Source organism: Paramisgurnus dabryanus, chromosome 3, assembly GCF_030506205.2.
Source record: "Paramisgurnus dabryanus chromosome 3, PD_genome_1.1, whole genome shotgun sequence".
Lineage (NCBI taxonomy): Eukaryota > Metazoa > Chordata > Actinopteri > Cypriniformes > Cobitidae > Paramisgurnus > Paramisgurnus dabryanus.
This window is the reverse complement of record NC_133339.1, coordinates 39,981,738-40,002,279: the sequence shown is the minus strand read 5'-3', so window position 1 is coordinate 40,002,279 and position 20,542 is coordinate 39,981,738. Positions and strand designations below refer to the sequence as shown.

At 38.0% G+C, this 20,542-nt stretch overlaps 1 protein-coding gene across 7 annotated transcripts in view; it reads left to right on the top strand.

Annotated features, from left to right (window-relative positions):
• The window catches only part of baiap2a (BAR/IMD domain containing adaptor protein 2a), a 122,678-nt gene that overhangs the window by 29,450 nt on the left and 72,686 nt on the right, over positions 1 to 20,542 (top strand). For all 7 annotated transcript variants that reach the window (XM_065263391.2, XM_065263396.2, XM_065263399.2 and 4 more), the window contains exons 2-3: positions 8,212 to 8,287; positions 14,725 to 14,811. In XM_065263391.2, the coding sequence (XP_065119463.1) occupies positions 8,212 to 8,287; positions 14,725 to 14,811 (163 nt within the window). The remainder of the gene's footprint in view (positions 1 to 8,211; positions 8,288 to 14,724; positions 14,812 to 20,542) is intronic.

The following is a 20,542-nucleotide window of genomic DNA, read 5'->3' as shown; positions in this document are numbered from 1 at the left end:
GCATAATATTGCGCACACAAGCTTCTGCTTTTAAGTCTAATTCTGATTGGGTGGGCAAGACAGATGTTTAGATGGGCTAAGCCCACCCCTGCCCATGCCTACACAGCGTTCCAAATTATTATGCACATGCCATTTTTATTTATTTTTTCAATACAGTCAGTAAGTTTACAAATTTAATTTTACCCTCAACACTTGACAGTATGGATGTTATTCTATTTAAATGAAATAAATATGCAGGGTTTCCCGCAGAAAATGTGTTAGTTAAGGTGGTAGGGTTGTGCCGGTGGGCGGGCCGGGGGCATGGCAATCAAAGGGGCAATCGTACGTGTCATGATGAAAATATTTATATTTAAAACACTCAAATTAAACTCAATTTTGAAGAAACTATGACAGAAAATGAACACATACTAGATTATTAATTAATGAAATTTTTTATCAACAGGCTAGTTATCCTCCAGACAGTGACGGACCATGTCTTTCTCTCATTTCAGCCATGTGGCGCGTGCCCACTCGTGGTGTGAAGCGCGTCCACGCTATTCTCCGAGATGCACTTGACAGCCTTTTGTGCAGCAATTTTTTTTTGGACGACTTAGTTAAGGTGGTAGGGTATCCCAGCTTAGGTGGGCCGCCCGAACTGAAAAGTGCTGCGGGAAACCCTGATATGTCAAAAGATACTTTAATACTTTGAAAAATATGCAAAATATGCAGTTTCAAAATATTATGCTGAATGCACACTGTAAAAAATTACTCTTGAGGGTGTTAAATTTAACCCATGAAAATTAGTTATAATTTAATTACATATATAAGCTAGCAAGTAAAATAAAAAATAATGGGTATATTCTACCTTCACTATCCATTTTTTAACAGTAATAACTGCAATACTAAAAAAATAAGTATCATATACCCCAAAATATTGGCCTTAGCACCGCAAAGTGCGCATGAATCAACATCCAGGCGGGACTCGAGTCATAATTTTTCATATCATATCGGCGGGAGAACTGCAGTTTGTTGACAGGTAAGTTTTTATTTAACTCGTTGATATGATCATGAATGGAAATGTTAAGTTGTTTAACGGTAAAATCTACCAGAAGTTTAGTCATTTGCGTGCTTCTCTGTCTCTGTTGTTGACAGATTGATAGGTTAGAATATGTCAGTCAGGTTAGCTTTGAATGAAACATTGCCCAGTTCTTGCACCTGTGAGTACGAATAAAAATCCATATTTGTGATTAAAATATTAACTTCCATTATTATTATTTACATGTCTGAATCTCGTGAACACCAGCTGCTCAATATGAGTGGTTGAACTTGAGCAAGCCACGTGACGAGAGAGAGCAGCGGACGGTTGATGTACGATACAGACGGGAGGGCGTCGAGCAGACAAACAACGGTAAAGCTGTCGATGCTAGATAATTACTGTTAAAGTTTTCTTGCATTTATCTGTTAATATATTGAGTTTTGTTTTAGAAGGGATCCATTTATGAAGCCATTTTATTATTATTATTATTATTATTATCATTTACGGAATTATAATTAACGTTGCCTTTCCATGGGCTTTTTAATTTAATGTCTGTTCAAAAAAGTACTTCGGAGTTCATATGTTATATATGAGACTTGTATGTGAAGTTAAATCACTTAAAATTGAATGTAAGTACGTTCTTGTTAGTGTTCAATGTTTTATGCATGTGTACTGTGAGTTATAGCATAATATGAAGTTGTATTTTTGCACTTAATAAGTTTTAAATGAAATTGAAATGTTTGTTTGTATTGATATAGCATGCTAGAGGTAAATGAGATCAGTTTTTCCTCTCATATTATTGTCTTCTTTAATTTTTTAATGATAACGTGAAGAACAGTATTTAGGAATCTTGCTTTTAATGGTTTTTTAAAATCTCATGAAGACTTTGGTTTATTTTTTTATGAAATAATATGTTCAAGAAGCTTTATGTAAAACTATATGTTGTATTTCACTTGAAATGTATTGGGGTTATTTTGTACTTCCATTAATTAGTTTTAAATGTTTACAGAATGTTATTTGGTCAATAAAGCAAGCAATTTATGCAATCTTGTGTATGACTATTTTCTTATTAAATCCTCTCTGAATAAGTAATACGTAATATTTCTTAATGGCTAATCATTATTAATAATAATTTAATAGATCTGTTGCTTAATACCAATAGGGTTAATGTTACTCATTTTTTATGAGTAATTAGTTATGAAAAAAATTAGGTAGACCTTACCTATTTTTTTTTAGTTTATCATAGTAATTAAATTTAGGTACTCTTTACTCAAATATATAGGATATAATTTACTCAAACAAAGTGAGTGCAAATTGTTACAACAATTTTATTGGGTAAATTCTATAGGTTGTTTTTTACAGTGCATAATTGGTTTGGGGAGGATTAAAAATCCAGCTTTATGCACGAAGGACACCATATTAAAGTTCAGAGACACCAGCAGGTTTAAATACATGTTTGCTTCTTAACTTTGGCACTATATTGCTGCATTTTCCTAAAATTTAAAAAGCCTTTTATATAGTCAAATCTTTCTGTACTGTGAATCACTCATAAATCTTATAATAGTTTAATAATTTCTGTTTTGGTCCACCTAATATAAATTATTATAGGAAGTAATTTGCTTTTTCAAGATAATGCACACTTTTTTGTTTTTAGAAAGATCTTTTTTATACCCATATTGTAGGAGAACTTCAACTTGCTTAATAATTTGGAACGGCATATTTTGCATATTTTTAAAAGTATTAAAGTGCCTTTTTAAATTTTTATTTCATTTAAATAGAATAACATCCACACTGCCATATAAGTGTTGAGGGTAAAATAAAATTTGTAAAATTACTGACTGTAATGGAAAAATAAACAAATATTGCATGTGCATAATAATTTGGAACGCAGTGTAGTACCGGCCCTGCAGAAGAGACAGAGACAATATTTTTGTGGGGAAGCAGAAAAAATAATGCAGGATGGGTAATATCGCTTTGATGATAATCGCTTAAATACGCATCATTCAGAAAACAATAACTATTTATATAGAAAGTTTGTCTTCAAATCTAACATTCAAGCAATTTAAACAATTTGAGCGCAAGAAGATGCTAAAGTGAGCTGTTTTCTGTGCACATGGACGCACACACATACTTAAATAGACACGCACTAATAAGCGCGCGCAGAGAGACGCATGTTTCTAAAAGCGTGCTAGCACATCATCTCTGCGCTTGACATGACAGATACACAAAAATAATCTCGAAATAACACAGTCTTGGTCATTATTCTCATAAAAAAAAACAGTAAGTGGTGTCTTAACATAAACCGTTCAGAAAGAAATCAGATGTGTGTCAGTATATGGATCCATGCTTATCCGGTCTGTGGCAAAATAAACCTTAGGTGCTTCAGGTGTGGTTGATTAGGGTTGGAGCTAAACTCTGCAGAGACACCGGCCCTTCAGGACCAGGAGTGGTGACCACTGTACTAGAGGTATGCAAATTGGCACGCAGCCCTTGGTCGGCTACTTCAGGTGTCTTTAATTTTGGTTGGAGTCAAAAGGTTAATCTCCAAAAGCAGAAGTGGTGTGAAGGTCTGAGATATAATCATTTGCATTATAACTGTGGAATGCTCTTGAATTTATGAATGTCGAGGTTTCTATGCAGCGCCCAATTTTGGGGATGTAGTTATTCATGGTAAATTCGAGAGGAATAATGCATGGTTTGCAGTAGTGTTGTGCTGTCAGCTTCGGGACTTTGTTAACCCCAAGGCCCTGGCAGACTGCGGCCGCTCTAATTGGTGGAAGCCCTGAAGGGGAAGTGGATGATGCTGTGGGTGATGTGACAGATGCCCGCTCGAGTGAGCATCACTGAAGGATTATACGACGTCAGTAAAGTGTTTATTTTGGTTGCTCTAGGAACCGAGCTTCGCAATGGTTTACACATACAGAGAGTGTAATAAGTTTTGCTAGCATGCTAAGACTACTAACACACTACTGTATGTTCTTCTTTAACTAGTGACACATGCTCTCATTCGGTATCCACTTTTTCTAAACACCATCTTAAAATGTCAAAGCTCTTTGCTGGGTCCCCTCTTCACTTTAGCCCTCAGAATGAATGTCTGATTCCCTCCCACATGAAAAATCACACTCTGTTTAACACAACATGAAATGATGGTTGGTGCGAAGAGGGATGATGCTGTGGAAAGCTTTTGCATGGATGAAAATGATAGCATCCTTGTTGTGGATATGTGTATACAGCAGCCCTGCTGATTCGACCTGCATAGCCGATTATACCGTAATTTTTGAATTATGAATGCCAGTATACCGTTGTTCTCTTAACCAGATTTATTTGGTTAACCCAGCTTTATTTGAAAGTGCTAACCTGCTTGAACCACACCAAATCTGGATTGTTTCCGACCCATGGATCAGTGAATATGGACAGAACAAACCACGTTGCTAGGAAGTTTTATGCTGCATTTTTAAGAGTGCAGCATAAGAATACATGCAACGGCTATGCCAAGTATTTTTCTAATGGGAAATATTAAAGGGAAAAGAGGAATGTTGGTGGACATTTTGGGGAATTTTAAAAAAGTATGGACATCTGCACTCTAAAAATATTCTGGGTTGTTTCCACCTATGGCTGGGTAAAAATTGACATATGGCCATTTTTAAAGATGCTTTATTAGTCTCCGGTGTCCCACAAAATGTGCCTGTGAAGATTTAGGTCCAAATACCCTATAAACCATTTTTTAAAAAGACCCATTTTGGGGTGTTCAGGAAAAAGTGCTGTTTGTGTGTGTGTCTCTTTAAATGCAAATGAGCTGTTCTTCCCTACCTGTATATAGACAGAGCGCAGTTATGCAAATTTGAAAACCGCGCCCACCGGGGGGAAAACAATCCAACCGTCTCCATTGACTTTGTATTTCGAGAGGCTGCCTCCTTGTCATTTCTGGCTTATAACAAAAACCAGAATAATGCCTACAAGCTGCTGTGTGACAATATGTACAGCTAACAAGCCAAAAAACCCAGAAATAAGTTTTTATAAGCTGTCGAGACGTAAAACCCAGCCTTTAAGGAGAATAAAGTGGATCGCCGACTACATTTCCCCCTAGTGGACGCGGTTCTACTAATAGGAGTACTATGAAAAGTTGCCTGTTTCCACTTTTGTGTCTTTAAACGCTCGTTTTTTGGGGTCGACGGCTTATAAAAACTTATTTACAGATTAAACTTAAAGCTTACGTAACACACGCTGTTTATGCATTTCTGATGTTAATCTGGAGTACCTATAGAGTAGTATGACATCCTTTATATCTCCGAAGAGTCTTTAGTTTAATCAGATTTATAAAAGAAAGATTAGCTTTACCGAATCTTTCCGATAACGTACGAAAAATGAAGGAGTTACTACCGCGGGAGGAGCGAGTACAAGTCATGCAACACTATACAACACTGTTTTAACTTATGATTCACTGCATGTTGGTGTCATTTATATAATATGCACGCAACTATTTCCAACATAAGACAGAAGTCTTACTTACCGCGTGCAACTCGTCATGACCCGGTTGGGAAAATCCACCGCATCAAACACACACGCAAAACTTCGCTGCTACCCTGGATAATAAACTATATCCATTGTTTTCATAAGGCTGGATTTCTTCTCCTTACATCCAAAAACACACTTCATCTTTCGTGCCATTGTTGAGTTTTGAAATTAAACAAAGCTGAGTGGCGTGATAAGATGTTTGCAAGCTCTAGCGTCTCCCGCTGATTGACGGTGGGCGGGGTTTTCCGAGGGAAGTGCCCATATAAAGAAGTGATGCGTATAGAAAACCCCTGAAACTGTTGTTTAAATCCAGCGCTTGTGTATGCTGCGTTAAATCACGTATGAATTTGCGTGCAAATGCGAGTGCAACAGCTGGTTTAAGTGCTTGAGTCAATGTGCGCAGGTACTTCTGACAGAAACCCGCCAGTCCCAAGCAGAGCAACCGGCTATTCCTCCATAAAGCGCTGCTTGAATGATGGGTTTATTATTATTCTTAATGAAAAACACAACAACAAAACGATCTCACCTATAGGGCTGCACGATGTGAGGAAAAGTTGCGATGTGCGATGACATTGTTTAATGTTGCGATGACGATGTGAGTTGCGATAAATATTTTATATTTTTTCATGTTTTAGGGGCCATTCACATGTCGCGCCTAAAAATGCGTGGAAAACGCTAGACACGTAGGTTATTGTCAAATGATCTGCACGCTGCGCTTGTGTCATTCTGAAAAGTTAAAATGTTTTTGAAATACCTGGAAATAACGAGCACTGCGTGCGAGTCGCGACTACGGCGCTTCCAGAGCGAACATACATTTGAAATAATGAACTTGAGCGCGCAATAGACGCAATATGTGAATCACCGCTTCCACAGTACCTGTGTTTGCGCCGTCATCTCTCCTAAATCCAAAATAATTCCATGATATAGCTGAAGTGCTGTTCCTTTTCACCACAAGGTCTTCGTCTGACAACACATTTTCCTCACTCTTCTCTCCTTCCTCGCCATCATTTTTGCTAACAGGCACAGCGTCGCAACTGACACATCACAAATCAATCTGAGCGTAGCTGACTTGGGGGTTCCCCTGAACGCGCAAACCATCCATGCGTCCCAAACTGCCTACTTCCATACTATATAGTATGCAAAGAGTACGAGAAGTAGTGCTTTTTGCCTACTATATAGTATGGAAGAATGCGGTTTGGGACGCAGGGCATGTCTTCAGGACTAAACCTGACGGGTCAAACGTTCATTACATGCGCTTACCGTTTTCCCTTCATTCATCGCGTCAAGGCTGTCTGTTGCGATGTGTTCATCGCGTGAGTTCATATCGCGATGACGATGAAAATTCGATGTATCGTTCAGCCCTACTCACCTATATTAAACATCATATATGTATCTTAAAACAAAAACGAGTAAGCACGCGCCTTCTGCCATCATCTGCTCGCCGCAGTCTGACGGGAATAAATGAAATCTGACACCCGCAGCCGCTGCTCTGTGATGACGCGCGTTCAGTTCCGCTGAATTCAGGCAGCAGACACATTCAGTTATAGGTGTTTGCTCTCTCTAACGAAACTAAATGATTTAATTACAAGAAAATATCAGAAAGACTGTGTTGCGGTGGGCAAGTGATCTAACCGGTGAGAGGCCTGGCGAACCCTGGCGAAGTGCATTCAGCACAGAAATACTCTGTAACTTGTCCAACTGCTTTTTTGACACTTTGTCTACGTTTAGCATGAGGAAACAACTCAATAACTGTGTTAAGTCAGAATGCTTGAAAATCATTGAACCCCCCCTTTAAAAACAGAATAATACCTAAAGCTGCTATGTGACAAGGTGTACAGCTAACGAGCCAAAAAACCCAGAAATAAGTTTTTATAAGCTGTCGACCTCAAAAACAAACAAACAAAAAAAAAAAGCGTTTAAAGACACAAAAGTGGAAACAGGCAACGTTTCATAGTACTCCTATTAGTAAAACTGTGTCCACTAGGGGGAAACTTAGTCGGCGATCCACTTTATTCTCCTTAAAGGCTGGGTTTTACGGCTCGACAGCTTATAAAAACTTATTTCTGGGTTCTTTTGCTTGTTAGCTGTACATGTTGTCACACAGCAGCTTTTAGGCATTATTCGTTTTTTTTTGTTATAAGCCAGAAATGACAAGGAGGCAGCCTCTCGAAATACAAAGTCAATGGAGACGGTTGGATTGTTTTTCCCGGGTGGGCGTGGTTTTCAGGTTATGACGCGCTGCGCTCTGTCTCTATACTGTTATCTATACTAAAAACATACATGGCCTTTTTATAAGACAGTGGGTCTCATTCACTAGTATTTGCGTACGTTTTTCTTATTTATATGCATACTTGAACGAACTCTTATTCATGAAGAAGCAGAAAACGTGGATGGAATCACAGGCAATCCAAGCATAAAAATGGAATTTACTGTATAAGACGGAACGTCACAGAATTTGCCAAATATTGAATTGTCCTTTTTAAAACCCATTATAACTACTTTTCAAAGGCTAGTTTGTTGACGTTGGTCATTAATCGGCAAATAAAATGACAGAAATGCGCGGAAACATTTTCCTTTTGTATAACGTTGGATGTAACTAAGGGTACGTGTGGGTGCAGATTTCGTGTGGCTCTGCCAGTGAACAATGCAAACTTAATGAACGCATCTTTCTTCTGTTTCAGAACATCATGGAACAGTTCAACCCCTGTTTGAGGAATTTCATCGCAATGGGGAAGAACTATGAGAAGGCTCTCTCCAGTAAGTACCTTTAAATTACATCTCCAACCATGTCCTTCTACCAGGCAGCTATCCAAACCATCCACGCCTCCCTGTTCGCCGCTAGCGCAGTTTCGTTTGAAGATGATGACAATATTTGTCATCCTGTCATTCAGATGGCCACACAGCCTTATCAACTCTCACGCAGCCCATGACACCTCCTGAGCTCAGATGGGCTAAACAAACGCTCGATTGATGAAGGCATTCAGAAAGAAGATAATCTGACCCGCCGTGTTGATGATTTGAAATTTAGCCATTAGACAGAGAAACAATCAGGCGACTTTCAAGGCGTTGTGCGGTTGGTGACTGATGAAAGGCAGACAATTGATACGTGCATTGCCATTTTCGTAAATATAATCTTGTTTCGGCAGCTTTGGCAGTGGATAGTGGCTGGTAGGAATGTATCTTAGAGTATTGTAGGACGTAACCCATAAATCCCAGCAACTAATTTAGTGGGGGTATTTACTGTATGTAGTAGTCTGTGTGACAGACTGGGCTTAAACCTTTTGGGTATTAAGAGACAGATTAGCTTAGGTCAGTCAAAGACTCTTATCCTCGGGTACAGGGTGAATAGACACAGGGGTCCATATGTGTCCACAAGTGTTTATACAGCAAACCATACAGCCGTTGTGTGAATAGTGCAGCGTGGGTTTTCTGTAAAAGGGTAAATAGAGAGTAGAAAACAGATTTATTTCATAACTCACTTCTTTATGTTGGGAACAGGGGAGACCCCAAGCTACAAAGCCCACCAGTATTATCCATAATCCTCTTTTGCTCTCAGGCCATGTGTTCAGCACCCTGCCCCATGTTTTTAGGAAATTAAATCACTCAGACACAAAGTCAGCGAAGCTCTCTTCCACCATTTATTATTTGTGACTGGTATTGTTCTTGCTGATTTGCTTTAAAGCCCCAGGCAGAGAAAGATGGATGAATGCACTAAGATCAGTATGTTATGACATGGTTTCTTCACAGTGAAGAGAAACTTTAAAGGGCTAGGCTTACAAATAGAGATGGGTATTGTAAAGATCGTAATCATGAAGTAATCACACCAATAACTGGTCCTGCGTTATACTACATAAAGTGCTAAACAAATGTAACCCTCTTATGAATGTCTATATTTAACTTGCGCTGTCCCATAAAGAACTAGTCCGTAATGAGACCAAATCAAATTGCACAAATCCTTAAGTTCGCATAACTTTTGGTTTATGTCAAGTTGGACGTTACTTTAAAATTCTTCCAAATCAAACTGCAACTACTAAAAATATATTTTGCTGCGGTGTTGCCGCACATCAGTATTGCTGAATCGTGCAGGAAATTTAAAATCATTCAGCCGTTTTTTTTTCACAAAACAGTCTAAATAAAACCAAACTCTCCATTCCCAGCTCTTGTTAAATCAATGCACCTGCAAATGTTTTGCTTCCTCTACCAGCCTACCCAACCTTGAAGACTTCAGATGGAGAATGGAAAAGAAAACAAAATCAGATAGGATCGAACAGCGGGCCCCCTCTCTCTGTTTGATAGGGCATACAGGTGTTGGTCTCATCTGTCAGGCGAGTTTCTGCATAATTTCCCCTCAAATAAACCCTGAACAATGGGCATCTAGTCGGACCCCTACAGTCGAGCGACAGTCTGCCTTACTTGCATTACTCAAGCAGAGCCACAGCTGGCCAGACTTATCCACTGTTTGCCTAACTGATTTTTGTGCCAAAACCCAAGCACGGTTTTCCAGATGAACTCTGTCGATGCAGATGAAGGTCCAGATTGGTTTCTGAATAAATTCAATAAAAAAATAACAGATGGTATCCAATTTTCTACAAAAACCCTACCTGAGCTGCTTATGGGAGATTTGGGGGAATACAGTAGCCTACAACAACTTGATCTTGCTGTGCTCATATAGCTTTATAACTCCTCAGACCGGTGTTTGTAGAGGGATCGAAAGCATGAATGCATGAGTCCCAGCAGATAAACTCCTGTTGGGAAGGCGAGCCCTGCCACAGCTGTAAAGTATTCCCCTCCAATGCTTATTTAGTGATTGTGCAATCCTGCTGCAAAGATAAGCATAGCAACAAAAACTGGTAGAGCTCGCCGCTAGAAACTCCAAAGTCACCGGTTCAGCTCCCAGGGGAAGGTACAGTGATGAAAATGTAAAACTGTTAGTCGATTTGGATAACCGTATCGGCCAAATACGTAAATGTCAATGATTTGAATGGTGGTTCCCAAGATGGGATGAATATGTTTTGCTGTTAACAGGCTTTCAAACAGCAAGAAATGTTGTGTTTTTAAAGACGTCTAATAGCCGTCCGAACATAGCCCAGACATCTGAACTAAATTGAAAATTTTGACTCTCAGTAGCTGCGTTTCCATTACCCTTCAAATTGACAGAGAACTGAAAATGCTCCGAATGGAAACACTGCAAACTTGCAAACTCCCATATATTGCAAAGGTTTTTATAGTCGAGTGGTTTTTAAGGCATTTTAAAGTTTTTACGTATTTCAGGTCACCTGACGTACAAAAGTCACGTGAACTTTTTATTAATATGGTGTGGTATGTTTGGTTGGAGGTCAAGACGGAAAAGGTGTGTTTTGATTTCATGTGGAGTGACACAAAATACTACGAGAGTGATCCGCATGTCGGTCTGAGCAGCACTGTGTCAAACCGAACACACTCGTCACCATGGTTTTAAGTAGGGATGCTCCGATCAGGATTTTTGCAGTCGATACCGAGTACAGATTTGTTGTCTTCGTGATCGCCCGATATCAATGCCGATGCCGATTCTTCAAGCTGATATGCAAGCTCTTTGATGACTGTAATTGTTAACATTTTTTTTCTAAATAAATACAACAGATGTTGCCTTTGTTATATTACTTGTAAAAATTACGTATATTATTCTTTAAATGGAGAGTCAAATTAATAAGCACAACAAATATTTCTTCTGCAAAGAGAAATGTAATATGCCTTTTAAAAAGTCTTCTGTCTGTACAAAGTAGAGATCGACCGATAATCATTTTTTTAAATCGATGCCGATAACAAATATTTGGATGCTTATGTGCCCGATAACCGATATGCTGAATCGATTTTTATTTACTGTTATACTTCTGATTTTGACATAATTACTTCAAAACTACTGAACTGAACAAACCCTTATAATAATAATCATCATCTTCACAATCACTCCCTCTTTGCATACAAAGTCATAAATAGAGGGGTCTGAAAGAGTGAAGAATAATATTAATTTAATGAATAATGTAGAAACTATATTCCCAATACATGGACCATTCCAAACACCCCTATCATTTCATCAGAAATGGACTGATCCAAAGTTCGCGCTGCGGTTGCCAGGTAACAAAGCCGGAGAGTGAGAAAAGTATAGCGGAGTTGGCTACTTGTTATACTATCGTTGTTTTGACCAGCAACCTGTAGCCTTCAGCAGTCCAACAAGTAGTTAGCAAAGAGATTTTACAAATAATATCACTGACTGGAATACTACATTCAGGAAAGTAACAAACAAAATGGCTTATATATCACTGAATTTCTTAACTGGTAAAGTTATTTGATGCCAGAATAATTAATATTTTGTTGTTATAGCTTATGAAATGGCTGTAGACAGCGCTGTTTATCTATGCATGTACTCACGCATTAACTGTATCAAACTGTGACCGCTTGCGGAGGTAATAAATAATTAATTAATATCCACAGACATTTATTTAGATATTTTAGCAAAATAATGTCTATCTGGGAAATGTTAATATAACTTCTTGTTAAAATAATCTTGTTAAAAGTGGTGGCTGTGCTTCAGCCTTCAACCCCGGTAAGTGAACAGCAATATGAACGTGATTTTACGATGCTAATGAGAAGCATAAATTAAAGGAAGACTAATTTAATTTAGCGTTTTAAATTCCACCAAGCATTAATTCATGGCTGTTTTATTCATGCAAAGCTACGTCGTTATTGGGACCGGATTTTATGGATCAGGCAGTGACTCTGTGAGTTTGTCTATTCTTGGACAAGCTGCATTGCTTTTAATAAATCAACTTATTTAACATAACATACATTAATGCACAAATAAGATGTGTTATAAATGCCTTAAATGCAAAGTAAGTATACTCAAAGACCTTTTAATGAAGTCACATCACTCAACCGTCATATTTGCTGTGCACGCTGCTTCTGCTGCTGTTAGCTCCTCTCCTCAGATGCGTCCAGCGCGCAATTCTCTTGTTTATCTGTCAATCCGATATCACAAAACCAATATCTGATAATTGGAAAAAGCTCAAATATCGGGGAAAATATCGGAAAACCGATATATCGGTCGATCTCTAGTTAAAAGTAATAAAAATAAAACACTTCAGTCATTACTGTATGAATGAAATATACACGCATTCGTATGAAGTATAACCGTTCCTTAGTCAAGAGCAGAGAGTGATTTTATTCAGAGATGAATTATGTTACTGTAGCTTTAAGACGTGAGCCAGAGATCGCTCTGTTCATGTGCACTGATGAAGGCAGCTGTGTGTGCGCACGTCAGGTGTACGGAGACAAGAGCAGCTGTGAGGAAAATGAAAGTTTAAACTATCAAAACTTTAAAACGCACGCAAATAACAAACTTTCAGCATGAGGATGCAATGGTCAGTGATTAGATATGTGTTGAATACACTGTTTGATGGGGATGTGAAGACGCGTCACGCTGTTAGGACCGGAGCGCATTCTTATAGAAAATACACATATCTCTGTAAAGGCAAAGAGAGAAATCCAAATTTGCATGTTGCACATAAGCAACGCGATACAACAAAATCGTGTTTTAGTCGCATAACATTGCTTAAAGGAACAGTATGTAGGATTGTGGCCAAAACTGGTACTGCAATCACACAGCTGGTGGCCAATATACCAAACGCCAACATAAACATCAGTTGAGGGCTGCAACTCCACTTTTTACATGACAATATCCTGGCCAGACCGCTGTTGTGAGTGATATAAGTATTTGAAATGAAAATAATTTCTTAATGTCTAGTGACATTTCAGGGCCATTTAATGATTAATTGATATAAATTTCTTACATACTGTTCCTTTAATGGAAACGCTGTCATTTCGAAACATTTTTTGTTGACATTTAGAAAATAATGCTAACGTTTTGCTGAAATTTTTAATGGAAACGCAGCTACTGAAAATTGAATAGATGTCTAAAAGTAATAAAATAAAGAAATTAAACCAAACACTTTGTAATCACTGGTGACTTACATGATGGAATCCATTGAATCTGATTAGACCATTAGCATCATGCCTAAACAAAAACCCCAAAAAGTTTCAATATTTTTCCTATTTAAAACTTGACTCTTCTGTAGTTACATCGTGTACTAAGACTGACGAAAAATTAAAAGTTGTGATTTTCTAGGCAGATATGACTAGGAACTATACTTTCATTCTGTCGTAATAAACAAGGACTTTGCTGCCTTAATACATACGAATACCATTAGTATCTCTCCATCCATCTTCATACATGATTTAATAGTCAAGTTTTAAATAGGAAAAATATCAAAACTCTTTGGTTATTTTTTTAAACCCAATGCTAATGGTCTAATCAGATTCAATGGATTATGCTAAGCTATGCTAAAAGTGATACCGCCATACCCAAAGATCAGCTGAATGGATTCCAAAACAGTAAAAATCAAATATTTAACTCTAGGGGAGCTGGAAAATGAGCATATTTTCAAAAAAAGTGGAATGTTCCTTCAATGTTTTATCATTGTTTAAAACATACATAAAAGAAGCCAAGCTAATATAAAATATGTAACAAATAAATATTAAAATTGAGTCTATTTATAGAATATGCTCTGGTAGGCAACTCACAGACTCCTTGCGAGCAACCTGGTGCTCGCGGGCACCATGTTGGAGACCACTGACCTATACAGTGAAATGACGAATATTGCTTGCTGGGTTACTAGATACTACTGGTTTGGGTAGACCATTACATAACCAGCCTATAAGTCAGCATGGAAACTTACTTATTCCTGTTGATCTCAAAAGGGGAAATCTTACACGCATACATTGTCTCTCATTGCTCTCTTTTTGAGGCTTGTGAGTTTTTTGAGATAATGATATTCTGTTTATTCTTTTCACCGTAGTTGACATTTTAAAACCGTAATGAGGCATGGGATTGGGAAAGTGTGAAGGGAGACAGCTGGGCCGGTCGGGTAAATTTCCATAGACACAGGAGGGCATATCTTTACTGAATCTAAATGTGTTTCCTGTTAAACCGATCGAGCTTCCTGTTGTCATCCACTCAATTTTTTTTACTGTTCATTACCCCGCTGGATGACACCAACAACCTAGAGTCGGCCTTTGGTCATTGATCAAACTATTGTATAACAATAGTTGGACGTGTTGAGATGTTTGTCCCTAACATTACTCTTTCCTCCACCTCGCAGGTGTGACGTTCGCAGCGAAAGGCTATTTTGATGCGCTGGTGAGAATGGGCGAGCTGGCCAGTGAAAGTCAGGGATCTAAAGATTTGGGTGAGTGTTATCTCTCTATTTTGGCTATCTCTGTCCCCTCGTGAGCAGCCTCGAGGGAAGCAAGCAGCGTGGCTTGATCTGATATGACACCACAAAATGCACACTAATGGATCCAGATGCTTTGCGAAGTACTGATGTTGTTTTCATTAGACCCAAATGTCAGTTTTGCTGTCAATTTGTACCCAAGAGAAGCTTTTTACTTTTCAAATCAGACTCGGTTGATGTGTCTGCGTAAATAATTCCTTATTTCACTAACTCGATTTCTGGGGTTTGCGGGGGAAATGAAGTCAGAGGGCTGTCAGCGGTGCTCGGGAATCCTTCTGCTAGGAAAGTCGGCGATGCATCATTTATGATCGGTTTAAAGCGCGGCAGTGCTCGAGACCTTCCTTGTTTAACTTCTTGAAATTTCATATCGCTGTCTGCTACAGGAGAGGCTTTGAGAATTGGTAGTCGGTTCTTTGTTCTGTCAGGGATGTCTGAGTGTGTGCGATCTTTAAAGACAGTTGTTGCTGATGGAGATCGGCTGGAGGCACGGCAAAGACTTCTTTGCGTTTGTGGTATCTTTGGCACGTTGAACTTTCAAGAACTTTTCTACCCCACTGTCAAAAATGAGCCCCAGGTGACTTTTGTTGAAGATATTTTTGCTTTCTAATGACTGTAAGTCAATGGCAAACTGCAAACCGTGATACAGGGCCGTGAGCAGTGATGTCACACATGAAAGTTTGCATTGGGGGTAAAATAATGATGCTAGTAGACTATTTGGGGCAATATAGTCTTATTATTTTCTGCTATATTTTGCCTATTTTGATGTTTTACTGTCTACTACAGTGATGTCAGTCATCACACACACTTGTTTCCTGTCAGTTTTACATCCGAATGAGCTTTTGGATGGAAATGCATGATAATACTTTACAGACATGTGTATATGCCGCTGTGAATGAATTTAATTGGCTTGTTTCCTCCTGAGAAACCCCTTTGCATTCGGTCGGGAGGGCTCGGCGCTCCAGCACTCAGGACATGAAAGGATCGTCAAGCCTACATCATTTCATTTCCGCTGGGAGTTTCCTGGATCGAGCTGAAGCAAACAGACCCCTCGTACCTAAAGCAATCAAGAGCGTAGTTCACCTCTTATTTGAACTCTGAGAGAGTGGGATTCAGTGTTAATACCCTTCACATGTCTCACTTTCTCTCGTATGCTGTCACATTGAGATCTGTCAATCACAGCCTCGGTGACGGATGACTCCCCTTACATAATGCAGCCTCAATACCCTACTAAAATGTAGCATGGTAATACTAGTGTACACCAAAACACTGTCAAATCTCTTCTTTAAACTATAATAAGCTTTGATGTCTTGTGTTTTGCTGACACTGGTGACTAATATCAACTCGTACCAAATTGTTACCATGGTAACCATAGTTTCTACTGAGATACCATAATTGCTGTCGCTGTGAAAATCCAGGGAGCTTCTTCCAACAGCGCAAGAAGCTTCTAGCTTGTTCTACTCCTCTTTGATATCTTCACTTGATGACGGCGGTAATACAAAGTTACTATGGTTTTAATGTTGTGACCGGTGTAGTGTGGTATTTTAGGGGAAACCTTTTATTGGTTGTCATAGTTAACATTTGTAAGAGCAGTATTAACCGAAAATCCTTATTTATTCCTCCTTATTCCATAACAGATGTAACTTATATGACTCCCTTTATTAAAGTGATGCAATCGTAGTAATATTAAAGGAAAACGCCACCGTTTTTCAATATTTTACTATGTTCTTACATCAACTTAGACCTATCTTTTTTCAATGCGTGCCCTTTTAATCTTTGTACTGCGCTTTTTAAATGTGTTAGCATTTAGCCTAGCCCCATTCATTCCTTAGGATCCAAACAGGGATGAATTTAGAAGCAACTAAACACTTTCATGTTTTCCCTATTTAAAGACTGTTACATGAGTAGTTACACGAGTAAGTATGGTGGCACAAAATAAAACTTTTGTTTGGAGCCATAGGAATGAATGGGGCTAGGCTAAATGCTAACACATTCAAGAAGCGCTGTACAAAGATTAAAAATGCACGCATTAAAAAAAGATTGTATGTATTTATTTATCTAAGTTGAGGTAAGAACATAGTAAAATATTGAAAAACGTGGTGTTTTCCTTTTAAATACAGTCCTGGTGTGATTAAAATCATGTGACAAAACATGCAGATGGCAACTAGTCACGACACTCAAGAACCAATGAGATTCAACGTTTTCGAATGAATTTACTTTACCGGTTGGTATGTTTTCGAAAATACTCAACATATTGATTGGTAAACAAGTTCAAAATATGAATCTGGGATGGCATTGGGGTAAATAAACAAGAAATAATTTGCCACAAAAGGATATTTTTTATATAATCGTGGGTTTGATCCGAGGGAAAACAAATGCTGATAAAATAAAATACATTTGAATTCCACTTTGAGTCGGTTTGGATAGAAGTGTCTGCCAAATGCATACATGTAAATTTAAGAAAACAATATTTTTTAAGTATTTATTTTAAGATGTTGTTTTAGTGTATATTGTTAAAAATTTTGTTGACTGTGGGTGGCTGTTTCCAGCGTCATTTGTATAATGCATCATGCAGAAACGTGTAGATAATGGACAGGTGTGGTTTGTGAGAACAAGTGTCATTCATTGTTTATCAGCAGTGTCACATAATCAGTCATTCTGCATTGATTAAGAGGTGTGTGTGTGTGCATGTGTGTGTCTGCATTTGCATTTATTATTCAAGAACAAAAAGCATTGAGTGCTGTATGCATTAGAGCAGGAGAGCGAACTCCTTCATATCCTACTTACTGCGGTTCCAAACCTGCACTTATGCACCTGACTATAATTTTCAGGTGAACCCAAAGACCTTCATTAGCTGTCTCAGGTGTGTGTGATTAAAGGAAGACCTTTACTCTGCAGACTAAAGAATGTGCAAAATATGTTTAAACCTGACTATCGAATGTGTGAAACCTGGATATGATATCTCAAAATATTTTTTCCTAGCATCTTTGTTTGTACTGTACACCGCCAACATAAAAGGGGAAGTTAAAGCAATGCATTCTGACTTGTTAACACTGCTTTAGAGTTGGATTCCTCATACTAAATATGTTAAAGTGTCATACACACACACACCAACCAAGAGCTGACACGAAATCTAACAGCAACATTACACACTGACTAAAGTTTGAAAAATGGAATCACGAAAAACAGCAGCTTAATTTCCTTTAAGGGGCCATGTCACAAGACTTTAAGATGTCAAATAAATCTTTTGTATGTGAAGTTGTGAAGTTTTAGCTCAAAATACCATATAAACAATTTATTATAGCATGTTAAAATTGCCAGTTTGTAGGTGTGTGCAAAAATGTGCCGATTTGGGTGTGTCCTTTAAAATGCAAATGAGCAATTGAAGTGCAAACACTGATCACAATGATGGTGGTTTGATGCAATTGTCTCTTTTTCTCTGCACTAAATGGCAGTGCTGTGGTTGGATAGTGCAAATTAAGGGGTGGTATTATTATAATAAGAGCTCCTTATGACATCATAAGGAGAGCCACATTTCAACAACCTAATTTTTCATGTGCTTGAGAATGGTTTACCAAAACTAAGTTACTGGGTTGATTTTTTTTTTACATTTTCTAGGTTGATAGAATCACTGGGAACCCAATTATAGCACTTAAACATGGAAAAAGTCAGATTTTCATGCAATGGCCCCTTAAAAAAATAACTATATTTTCTAGGGGTGTGACAAGATCTCGTGCAAAATTAATCATGTCACGAGATTTCTCGTGTAGGTGAAATGCTGGCCGTTTATCAAACCAAAGGCTGCATACTTTGAAGGCCGCGTTTGTAAACTGCATACATAATACTGACGATAGTTAATCATAAATTGTTGTAATATGTTTATGACTTAGGATTGTAATGCACCGTTAACTTTAATAAACCAGACTTGATGACGTAGGCAGCCTGCATACCTCCTATAAATGCGGCATTCGTTTTGAGAAACGGCCACTTTCTCCTGTTGCAAAACCTTTTTACGGTGCATGCATTCTGTCTTCTACTGCGTGTGCTTTTTTGTTTGGGTTTCCACTAATTTTTGTCTGAGACATGCTGTGTTTTTCTGTGATCAGTGATTAAACCCTTACTCTGAGTTTATATGATTTAATGTCTGAATGTTATTGCTCAAGAATGACAGTGGCTGTATCATTTATATTGTAAAGAATTGGACAATTATTAAAGATTTAAATGGATTTAAACACTGTGTGGCTAAAAGTAAGCACCTAAAGTGAAAGTAACAGAAGCGGGTCCGCTAACGCCCCCTGCAGGCATTTGTTATAATACATAATTCTGGTTTTTAACTCTTTTCCCGCCATTGGCGAGTTATCTCGTCAATCTGCAATACCGCTATTATCCATCGCAACTTATAAAAACCGGAAGTATTGCCCTAGGGCAAACAGCTGTATGTCTGTGTATGTTTTAAAGATCGCTCTGCATCTGATCTCTATCAAAAGTCCTTCACAAAAATTGAATTATCTCAGCTTTTTGCTCAAAATTTTGTGATTTTGATGAAACCTACACATATTTGAGAGGTGATAAAAACAGAACACATGAAGGTAGGATGAAACTGATTTTTTGTTTGAAAGCAGAGGGTCTGTTCTTTTAATTCATATACTGTATTGTATGTTTATATATTTAAAAAGGAGCATTTTCTGGAAGGCATTAAACTTTTGTGAAAATCATGAAAAATGCTGGCGGCGAAAGAGTTAATACATAGGCTACATATTAATGTAATGTGTTTGTTAATGTAATGGTCTTTATTGTAACTAGGTTTTGTTACTTTATTTGAACAAATTATTATTGCGTCATTATCATTATGGTATTATCAAAGAAAATTGCTCACTTGGGTGTATTTTTATTACCAAAAAATATCAAATTACTTTATTACCAATTAGCACAATAATTGTTAGGGACAGTCCTAGATTAGTTAAAACATTTCAAAATAATTTGATTTCAGTTTCCCATTAATTTTATCATTGAAGATTTCTTAAAAAGTTCAAAAATCTCGTCTCATTCCTGTGAACCCAATCTCGTGTCTCGTCTCGTCACACCCCTACTATTTATATATATATAGCTAGATTGTTAAAGCAGAAACTATTTTAATATAATAAAGTCATATAAAAATGTAGCTTGCTTATTGTTGCATAATATCATTACATAACAACGTGCATGTTTCTATAGTTTAGTGTGGTAACATACAGTATACAGTTTACTTCTAAGTATCCATTCCCAAGTCTTAGATGTGTGGAGTACAGACACGTGTCTGTGGATAGATCAAAAGGAATGACCTGATGGTTAAATCAAGAGTCTCTTAATGTAGTTACATTGATTAATGATGACAGTAATCACAATCAGCATTTCAAACCTTTGTGGCATGGCTCACCCAATCATAAAGCTCCACACCCAAACCTATTTAAGCTCAAGGTGATGCCCTCCTGTTCTGGTTAGGAAATGTCCCAGTGCTTGATCAGAACACAAAATACTTATGGGCAATTTGTAGTCTCTGTGAGGGGTTTAGAAAGAGACAGACTGTAAATGGTTTCCGCCTACACGCGCTCCTGCATGTCTACCCCTCGCTTCATCCCTCGCTGTTTTCTCATATTTTTTCGCACATTAAAAGCCGCACACATTCTCTCACGTATTACATCAACACAGT